Genomic DNA, 11409 nt, shown 5'->3' with positions numbered 1-11409 from the left:
AGGGGTTTTAGCTCTTCCTTCTTGTCTTTTCTACTCAATTTTGTCCCAAGGTATCCCGCAAGTGGATGCATCGTGATTTCTATTGCATCAAATGCAATCAAGACTATATTTGTGTCCTTAGGACTGTCTACCCCACTACCTCTAGAATTCCATCTTCCTCTACCTCTTCATCAACCTCTTCCTCTAGAAGAATATTGTGTATGATTATTCTATATGTGAGGAAGGCACCCAGTTCCTTTAGTAGATTGAGGAGTTGTCTTCTTCCCAAATCCTCTTCCATTTCAGCAAATGTTTCTCAAGGTATTCGATGTTAAGCTCTTTGAGAATACTACTAGCTTGCAGTGACTCAAGGTAAGGAGTATAAGTGGGATACATGGCCTTGATATAAGAAATGAGAGGAACATCCATTTCAACACCAATGGCTTTTATATCATGCATAATTGATCTAACTTCTGATGCTAGTGCAAGAGGATCATCATTCTTCAACTCTAAACTGAATAATTTAATCATTAGTTGAACCACTTCAATTTCTGAGTGTGAGTCATATAATTCCTTCAGTTTTTGTAAAGCTTGATAGGAATTTTCATATGTTGAAATATGCCGACTCACTTCTTCAGTTACAGAGGCTGCAATCAAGGCATAGGCCTTGCTGTTTTTATTCTCCCAAATGGCCAGCTCCTTATCTGAAGTGGGATTGGTAGGTGGAGTGTCTCCAATGCCTACACAAACCTCTTTCCACAACTCATTGAAAATGAGTGAGTGTTTAATATTTCGTGACCATTAAGGATAGTTCTCCTTTCTAGAGAGGACCAATCTAACAATTGATATTAGTGAATGCATGTTCAGGAAAAAAAAAATACCTTTGAAAATGAGTTTACTGTGTTTTGTGCAAAAATAATAAGGGCTATCGGCAACTTTAGCAATTTGTAGTATATCACAGTGAGAATGGTGTGGTTGATTTGAATTCAGTGATAGATTAAAGGGATATAATGGTAGAAAGGTTTGTTAGTTAGATTTAGCAATGAAAATAGTGAATTTTATATTTGTTAGAGCGGGAGAATGGTGGGAGGATTAGCGGCGGGAGAAAGGTGGATTATGGGTGGGGGTGGGGAGCAGTGATCAGATTTGAAGGGCTGGTCTTAATTTCAATTAGAAGGGAATATATTCATGTAGCCCTTCCATAATTAAAAGCTTAAAAAAAAGCACATTTCAATTGACAACAATATATTATATCTACATTTTATTTTCAATCAATTTATTCCAACGATTGTCCTTAAACCATCTATCATGAATCTATATTATGTAATAAATGTGTCCCAAATAAGTGTGTTCCAAAAACTTAAATCACCACAAAACTAGTAACCACCTCCAGTGATTTAGTTGAGAATTTCAACTATTTTTTTTCAAAGATGTGGATTTTGTATTCCAATGGCTTGCTTATGAACCTTTCTAGCTTCATTTTAATTTAATGAGAAATAAGATATCCAAATAGAATTATAGTTGTTTATGTCTTTTTTTATTTCTAATGGGTTATAGCCTTGAGAGTCTAGGAGGAAGTGTTTTTCATCTTTTATAGCTTGTATTGCACCCATCTTATGGTATCCATTAATATTTGCGTACCCCATGTCCTTGGTTCTGTTGAAATAAATTCTCTGCGATTTTAATGGATTCTGGCTATCAAGATTGGACTTGATTCTTAATATTTATTCCCTCTTCTATATATTTCAAATATGAACATTAAACTTCCTATAGAAATGAGAGATACTAAGCATGACCATCTTCAATTTATGCCATATCTTAAGCACTATTATTTGAAATTGATGTCTTTTCATATGAACTAGTATTAACTTGGAGCTAAATCCTTAAGGAATATGCCACATTATTTTCAATAAGTTTGCAACTAAGGAAGTATTGCAAAGAGGATATTCAAAAGAAGGGATACCTATACATCTAACATGCATCCAAGTTATGCTAGTGTAGAATGAGGGAAAATGCTATCACATCCACCTAGGAATCATGCCATCATGTTAGTTTTACTCACATGAAGTCACATGCATGTCCTCAAGGATATAACTCCTTTCCAAACCATGTGGTTCACAATCTATTTTGGCCATGATAAAGGGCCAACAATTGCTAAGTTAGAAGTAGCCTAACAATACAATGTGGATATCTAGATATTACAACCTTTATTTGACAAGATAATAGATTTATTACCTTCATCAATGTATCAACGTGAAACATCTTAGGGGATGGAAATATTTTTATACAAATTTCACTTTTCGTTATGCCTTGAATATTACTCAAACATTTTTGGTAATGGTGAAATCATCAAGCACTAGTTAATCATTGTAACTCAAATCGTTGGTCTTGGAAATTCAAAATGAAATTAAATCCAAATAAATAATCTTTCCTAAAAGTTTCCTAAGAATCTTTTGTTTGGAACTTCACACACAGACATTGAGAAGAGCAATGTGCCTTTGGATGTGGTATTATTGATGGGGAAGTCAGTGTGTAATGAATTCAAAAAATATGGAGATTTTGAGGAAGGAAAATTCACTGAGAGAATGCGGGATATTTTTAGTAAGTCAAGGGTTTTGAGAGATCATTATGAAAGGCATACCATTGTTCATGATATTTACTATGCACAATTATTTACAATATCCCTTAGTAAGATCTACCTTCATTCTTAAATTTTTATAGCTTGAAGAGTAAAGTAGGGGTAGGGATGAGTCTAGTGAAGTACATTTTGGACTAACATTTATATAACATTCAGGTTTAGTGCTTGGGTAGCTATTTATAAATTTAAACTCTTCTGGAAGGATGAGACATCTAATGTGACTTTCAAACTTGGGGAATTGTGAGCATAAAAAGACATCTAATGTGACTTTCAAACTTGGGGAATTGTGAGCATAAAATAGACAATAGAAGCTGATATTGGCAAGTTTGGTACCGAAATTTGCCAGTTAAATTTGAGAGTTTAGTCTAAACATTTTTAACAAATAAAAATTATTTTTGTTTTCAAAACAACAGAGAAACCATTTAATGGAATGTCTCTACTTAAATGTTTCACCATTTTGGAAAGACAATGTACAAAAAGTTCTCATGGTTCACTTTTATGCCAAATAACTGAAAACAAGAGCACAACCAAGAGTTCAAAAATTGTATAATATAGTCACTACTATATTTTAAATCATAAATTTAAACAATTTGCTTCCTTTCAAATAACTAAATAGCGATATTAAATATTGAAATTGACACAATAATAATTCACTCGTGATAACTTTACACAATTGATTCTCCATTAGCAACTAAATAGATATAATGAATTGAAATTTACACAAACTTCCTAAATAGTTATACTGAAGATTGTAATTTACATAATCTACTTCTTAAATAAATGCACTAAACACAAAAATTGGCACAATCTCCTCCCTTCACATAACCAAAGCTAACCTCCAACCTAGAAAAACAACTATTAATAATAAAAAAAAAAAAAAAAAAAGCATTCAGATATTTAATAGTTTTTATAAATACACTAAACGCAGAAATTGACGCAATCTCCTCCCTTCCCATAACGAAAGCCAACCACCAACCTAGAAAAAAAACTATTAACAATAAAAAAATGGAAGAAAAGCATTCAGATATTTAATGGTTTTTATATTTCAAAATTTCAGAAACTTTAAATTAGATCATAGTTCAAATAGTTAAAAATAAAATAAAGAAGTCCAAATCTCTATTTAAAAACCTAGAGACAAGCGTTACATGTGTAGTTATTTTAATGCTTTAAATTGAAAAAACATTAAGTTAGACAACAGTTAAAATAATTAAACAGAAATAAAGTTCGGTTCGAGATCCTTCATTTTCCACTGTTACCTCATTCGGATAAAAGAATTTAGAGAAAAATATGGTCAATAGTGCCATGACGATTATGCAGTGTCCGATGGAATGCAAATGCACTATCAAAGCAGGCAAGTGTGACGAGACAACTCCATCGCTCCACAAAAGCAGAATCGACAAGAAATTTTCGTGAAAATGAAAAAATATTGAAGTTTCCAGCTATGTTAGGAAGGTAGCTGCTTAAAGTTCACATCAATGGTTAATAGGGTTTCACGTGTTTCACAATAAATGAAGTTGGTAGGAAAATTCTCCACGAGAATAAATAACTCACTGTTGTCATTATCAATGCAACAATATCGAGTACCCTCCAGTTATTGTTGCAACAACCTTAACATGTACTCTATACGTTAAGGTGAACTAGAATAAACCAGGCTAGTCCAATCTTCTAGACTCTAGGCATAATAGATACTTGACAATTTATATGAGACAACAACCCTTCAGATGACATTTTATAATATTATTTAAATTTCAAAAAAACTTGTAAAATCAAAATTCACATTTCTTTTGACGAGTAATTTTAACTCCACACTTCTCTAACATGCTAGAGGCCATTTTATGGGCTATGATGTGTTCAATTTTGAACACTGGGGGGAGGGGTGGTGTGGTGGTAAGCGATATAGAGAGTGAGTGACAAATTAGCAAAGGTGGTGTCGGGGAAACCATATTGCAAACAAACCCCCATAGATTAAACGTCGGGACTGCGGGGGGTCCTGCAATCCATCTTGAGCTTTAGATCTAGGTGGGGATGATCACAGCTATAAAAAAAGCACGGAATTTAAGTCAAGTCCCATAGGAAATTAAAGCATGGTTAGGGCACGGTTAAGGTACAGTTAAGGCTGAGGCTGATATAGTTTGACTCCGTGGGGTTTTGACTAATAAAATTTTCCAATACAGGCAGTCTACAATCTCATTCCAGCATGCATGCCATAACCAATGTTTACAACACCATCCAATCGATGCATAGTTCAAAATTTTAACCAAGTACGCACTGACCAGTCTTAGGCAGACAAATAGTCAAGAAGCCTGAGTGCACCTAACGAGCTTGCAGCACTCGAGCTAGCACTAGTTGAACCAGGAGCAACACTAGTTGAACTTCCGTAAATTTGCAGCAGTCGAGCTCTATGCAGAAGAGATCATAGAGTAGTGTTCAACACACAGTCAAGAGAAAAAAAAAACACACACACAAGTTTATTGTCAGAGTTGAAGCAATGGAACAGAGGAACATAATAGATTATAATATAGCAAGAAGACTCACAGGAGTTACAATAGTCGAACTATTGGGGGATATGTGCTCTGACACCATGTTAGGCCAGGGGGTAACTCCATAATGTTAATTATGTCGATTGCATTACTTAGTAAATGTAATATACATGAATGAATGACTCTTTGGATTCTAGTTCCAAGGTCTCTTGGTCCTCCCTAATGTATCACTACTCGTAACTGAAACTATGTTACAATATTTTACAATAATCCCTATCCTTTCGGATTAGGTGTCAACAGAAACCTTGACGGAGGGACAAAACCTATCCTAAAATATCTTGGCATTATAGCTAACGATACCAACAACGAAACTAGAATCGCTAGGAAGCAAAAGGATTTTTAGAGAACTCCTATTTTAAAACCCATGAAATCATTTGATCATTGAAGGGGCATCCCATAAGTGTTTTTATTGAATTTAACTTTCAATCTCTTGCCAAACCTATCTTATGAAGGGGCATCCAAGAATAGGTGCACATTAGTTTCCTCATTTTTCATTCATAAGGTACACATGTCAAACCCAATTTTATTTCTCCATTAAATGAAATCCCATGTCAACACCCATTCTTCCAACACTACCCAAAATAAATTAATACCTTTGAAATGGCCCTTTATTTTCGAAACTGCCTTTGTCCACCATTGTCCATCCTAGGGATTTAAGTAGTACATAGCAACATATTCCATTTTTGCAAAGTAGTTCCCTTCCAAGGCATTAAATCGGCACTACTTCATCATTAGTTTCAGATAAATGAATATAGGCCTTAACAATTCAGAGGTATATAGGTTCCAAAGTAGATGGCAAGCAACATGAAGATTAAGATCATAAATGTTTAATCAACCTTGATGCCAAATAAACATTTTATTTTGATCAATAACTTTGTTTTATGCATAACACTTTGAAATCTAAACTACTATATTAAATAAAATCTAACATTTCAAAATATTGAAAATTATTAGTAATCCTTAAGTTAATTCCACCTTATTAAATAAATTAAAAAAATATTTCTTCATACTCTACTTTCACACGAATATATCATTTAATCATACAATTTGTACTTTACGTTTCCTTGAAAAAGAAAAAAAAGGTTTATCAATGTTGAATACGCATCAAACTTTAATGGAATAGAGTGTGGTTGATTCTCTTTGCTTTGAATAACGAGTGTGATCGATTTTCTTTGCCTTTGAATAGATGCTTGGCTTGCTGTGGTTTCCGAAGAGATGGCAGGAAATTTCATAGTTCTTATGACATATTTACTTTATTCTCTTTGTCATGGTATATTTATATTGTTTTCAAATGGTTTTTTTTATCGGATTGATACTCTATGTCATGAATCACATCAGAGGAAACTCTGCTGCCGAAGCTATTAAAATGTATATGCCATCCACTTTCTTTGCAAGAGCCAATAGCGTAAGATGTGTATTTCAAGGCTGACATATTCCTGTCTGGAAGCTTTGTTTATGAAAGACAATCCTTGAAATCTCAAGGATAATCTATTGTGAGCCCGTATTTTAGTACGAAAATGTATTTCTATTCCCTTTACTTTATTATACAATTATTCTTAATCCCTTAATTTTGCTATATAATCCGAAGTTAAGAGCCGAACAGGAAGGAGCGTAACAGGAGGTCTTTTTTATACAGTTTGGGAAACTGTTTGTCAGCTGGATTTGATTGCGAAATGGCTGTTTTCCAGAATAGGCATGGAAGGCGATGTATGATCAACTTTGTGAAGCTAATTTGCTGGTTGGGATGGCTAACTCATATTGTTTTCGGACAGCTCGATGTAAGTGAAACAGTCACAGGTTCGGTTAGTTTTCCTGATTTAGGACTTACTTGTATAGGCAATTTAGCTGTTTTCTTTACAAGCTTTTTAAGAGGTAGGCTTGATTTAGAGATTGGGGTCAGGGATGTGATGGCCATCCTAACAGGTCCTAAATTGAAGAAAATAAATGGCATGAATTGTTTTGCACTAACCACAAGTGGGGGGGTTGAGGGACTTCGGGAATGCTCCGTCGTAATGTTGTCACACGAGACACCCAACTCCTCCATGGCTCAATTTATCAAGTATATCAAAAATGTTTATAATGTGCAGTCCGTTCTTCTCCAATGTCTCCGTGTAGATCCTGAAGCACACACAGTAGGAACCTGCACTTGTCCTGATATAGAGAGGAGCAGCAGAAACAACATCAGAACATGCGGGTGCATTGTCTTCTGGAGAGGCATGGACGATGAAATAGCAGTTATGCTTGCTGAACGGATGCCCGGAACACTAAAACTGCTGCTTAATTCTCTGTGTCTTTTACCATCTCGGCACTGCCTGAGAAAAGGCTGCCATGGGTGCGACCGGGGCCTGTCGTATGTGGAGACTGATCAATCTGGAAAAAAGAGTTTGAGAGAGGGCGATCCCGAGGTGGAATCTGCTGCTGCAGCCTGTTTAACACTTGATTACATTTTTCGGGAATCCTTTCTTGGTGGGCCAGCTACCTGCATCTGCATTCCAGTGCACGGAGGTGAGTGGACAAAGATGTTGATCAGATCATTCAAGCCTAAAGATAACGAAACAAGAGGAGCCATAATCAGACATGCTTTTAGCAGCGTTTCAGATGCCCTTGAAAACTCCATGGGTGGGGAATACCATGCAAAAGAAGAATACAACACGGCTTCATTAATAGTGCCAAGGTTGACAGAAATACTAATCAACTCTGTTCTCACTTTCTGGTTCAAAGTAGACGGCTTCTCTAGCGCTCTAGTAAGTCGAAGGGCAGTCCGAGATTACATTTTAGACAACAGAGGAAGCGGGTTTGCTGCCCATGTGTTTATAAGTCTGGTTGAGGTCAGATCTAATGCCAATAACACCAACTTTTGCCAAGCGTTGCATTTCAGAGCTAATCTTTTAAGCGTCAGAACCTTATCATTCATAGTGGGTTGTGTCAACTTAATTTGCTCTGTTAGTTGGGCAGTACTTGTTGCATTGGAAGGAGGCAGTAACAAATGGTATCATACGCATTCCATGCCACCTTCTAAACCTAGAGTTGCTGTGATAGCAGCAGCTGTTGCTATTGCTTTGTGCATGGACTGTTTCGATTTGAATTTGTATTATTTTAACAGAGGATTCTCTCAGTATAGGAGAAAGACTCTCCTGCTGTGTGGAGTGATAGTTTTGGAAATAATGTGCATTGTATCTGGGGGCGCAGTAGCAGGTATTTTAGGTATAAAGTTTTTTGGGAGATGGATATATAGTGCTGTGCAAGCTCTTGTTTGGTTGAAGTGGGGAATTGGTAGCTATCTTCTTGGTCAATATCCTCCCGACTATGGAGGAACAACTTGGTGGCGCGGTGGAGGAGGAATGTACATGTACTCTTCTGCATTCATGCTCAACGCTATATTAGCGGGAGTCAGAGCCAAATGGCAATATTCATAATTGCAATTAAAATCGTTAATTGAAGTTAATTTGTTTAGTCATGGTGTTTTAATATCATTATGGAACCATTTTCCATAACACTTTCCCATTTCTCTCTTTGTTATCAATTACAGTTAATTTTGTAATATGTTTTTTTCTTTAATAACATTAGTTTTGATATTCATGATATTAAATTGTTGTAATTGTCTTTGTGTTTTATTGTTTTATATAAAATCGGATAATATTACCGATTAAATTATATATAATTGGTAAATGTAATAATGATAGAATTCCGTGAATTTGAATAAATAACTGTCTCAAATGATTTTTTAATATTGAAGTTAAGGTCAAAATCAATATGGTTAAAAATACCATTATTATACATCTTTTCTATAAATTTTGATAGAATTTCTATGATTTGGAAAAATATGATAATCAAGAATAAGTGAGAGCACACAAAAATACAAGGATAAATCTACCTGATAAAATCCAAAAAGCTCTGTTAACGAATGTCATACAACTTCACATACTTCCTCAACAGGAACGCAGATACTTTGCATTATATACCTTAAATATGGTCAGTCCACTAAGCTTCACTTGGAATTCTCAATATAAATGCATGAAGTGAGTAACGAATTTGCCAGTGCCAATTTGACGTGTAATGGAGCTGTGAAGAAAAAGGACTAGCTACATATGAGAAAGCAAGATGTTGTGTGAAGCATTCTGCAGTGATTTACAAAAAATTAGTGTTGGGTTTATATCTGCTTAAAGACGATCTACAGTGTGAGCAATGGGACTCCTGCGTTGTTGTTGCAATAAAGTTATTCACAGGCAAATGTCAATCAATATCATAATCAATATATACCTAAAAGCGTATCTGGAAACCCTTGTGTGCACGCAATTTATTTTAGATTGCAGTGAAATGGCTAGCAGTGTAGAATGAATTTATGCTTGAGAACCTAGCGTTTTGCAAATTAAGGATCCTGTTAAGATCTTTGGGGATTTACATGGTCAATTTGGAGACCTCATTTGCTTGTTAGATCGGTTTGGTGTCCCTTCAGTACACGAGATATCTCTTACATTGACCATGTTTTCCTGGGAGACGTGCATCGATCCAGAACGTTTCTGCGGTTGGGAAACCTACATCCATCCATTCTCTGTGTTTCAACTTTCTGTTGGATGTGTTGTGTGCTATTGACAACCAGAAAGTCTTAATTGCATGGTACTCATGCTATTGCTCACATGAGGAGAAGTACTGAAAGATGAGAGGGTAATTTTTTAAATGAGGAACGACGGTTTCGCTCATTTTAGAATTCCTTTGTTACACGGGACCTGAGAGGGGGGAAATTCTTAGAATGCCCCAAATTCTCTGTTACACGGGGTGGGAAACTCCCAATGGTTCCTGTGCTCTCGAGAGTTTTGGAATTTTCTCTTTTCAGTTGGAGCTGCAATGGGAACGTTCCCTTTTGGGGAGCTGCAATGAAAGTTTGGGAAAGTTCCAAGAGCTTTGAAAGCCATTTTTTTTTGGAGTTCAGAAGTTCCTTGGGATTGGGGAATACAAAGCTGGTAAAGAAATATGCTGAATTGCCCACAAAAGTTTGTAAAGAAATATGCTGAATTGCTCACAAAACACGAGATTATGTTGAAACCTTTACCAAGAAAGGCCAAAGACATCCTTAACACTAATATCCTTATTTGAGAAACTTGAGCAATATCTTGATGGGTTAAGGAAGAGTGGCGCACCGCGATGTAAGGGCAATATCTCGGATAGGATGTCATGCTGATGAGTATTTAGTTTGCTGTGTATGTATATATGGCAGAAGATTATTTCTTTTGCTGTTTATGTATATATATCGGAGAAGATTGTGTGTGCATATTATATGTGGTGATCAATGCTTAAATATTAGAGTTGCTTTACTTTTTCTCTTTAGAATAACTAGAAAATTATATGTAAAACTAACTAGAAAATTATATGTAAAACTGTTTCTTTCTATTTTTAAGTCAAATTGTTTCAAACATTGGTCATATAGAATTAATAATGAACTTGACATTTTGATATTATATATATATATGAGGGAAATACAAACCTAGAGAATATATTTATATAAAAGAAATTATATATTTATAATTTATATATTTAAATTGATTTTAATATTTGAATATTTTAATTCAATATTTCTATTTTCCAAAAACTCATACAACTTAATCAAAATCTCAAACCCAAGTTTAATTGACCAAATATAAATCTAATCTCATTTGAAATGAAATTTTTGCCCAGGTTTGGTTTGGTTTGCCCACGGATTAAGTTACTCCGTGGACCAAGGTGTACATCGACTTCGTTAGAATGAAACCAATTTTGGAATTTTAGTTGTGCAGATCCAAAGCAAAATTTCTTCGCATTTAAAATTAAATTTTCAGCCAAAAAAATGAAATTTTGGTACACGGATTAAGTTGACAAATGATGTGAATCTAATTGGTTGGAACAAATCCGAGGCCTTGTTGAACTACAACGGCGGCGCTAAACACGTTAATGATCGACTCCCAAGCCATTTAATCCCTGAGGCAGTCTAAAAAATTTACAAAATAGCTCACAAATTCTTTCAAAATTATGAATAATTTTGTTATTTTTTTTTTTAATCTGGATTATAACTAGCGAATTTTATGATTTAAGTGTTTTAGAAATTTTTGATAATGTTAATCTATTTTCACGGTTGAAAAAAAAATGATCAAACATTCTAACCATTTTTATTTTTTTAACTAAAATCCAGAAAAAGAAAAATAATAATACTAACCATGATATTTGAATCTTCCCTGGTGATTGTGACCATTATTAAATGGTTAAGGTGCAGCACATAAA

The 11409-nt window shown here is 34.9% G+C and overlaps 1 protein-coding gene across 1 annotated transcript; it reads left to right on the top strand.

The window, feature by feature from the left end:
- Window positions 1-6786: 6786 nt before the first annotated feature.
- LOC149243094 (uncharacterized) lies at window positions 6787-8573 on the top strand. The gene has a single exon (XM_089371117.1). It carries the CDS (start codon window positions 6831-6833, stop codon window positions 8571-8573), a length of 1743 nt encoding a protein of 580 aa, XP_089227243.1. The 5' UTR covers window positions 6787-6830.
- The last annotated feature ends 2836 nt before the right edge of the window (window positions 8574-11409 follow it).

Source organism: Pinus tabuliformis, chromosome 8 (genome assembly GCF_031772625.1).
Source record: "Pinus tabuliformis cultivar Carrire ecotype Pingquan chromosome 8, CPIR1, whole genome shotgun sequence".
NCBI classification, from domain to species: Eukaryota; Viridiplantae; Streptophyta; class Pinopsida; order Pinales; family Pinaceae; genus Pinus; species Pinus tabuliformis.
The sequence above is the reverse complement of the archived record's forward strand: the minus strand, read 5'-3'. Positions and strand labels throughout refer to the sequence as shown.

What these genes read in the sequence shown, in the direction of transcription:
- LOC149243094 (XM_089371117.1), top strand. Translation starts at nt 6,831, where the DNA reads ATGGCTGTTTTCCAGAATAGGCATGGAAGGCGATGTATGATCAACTTT.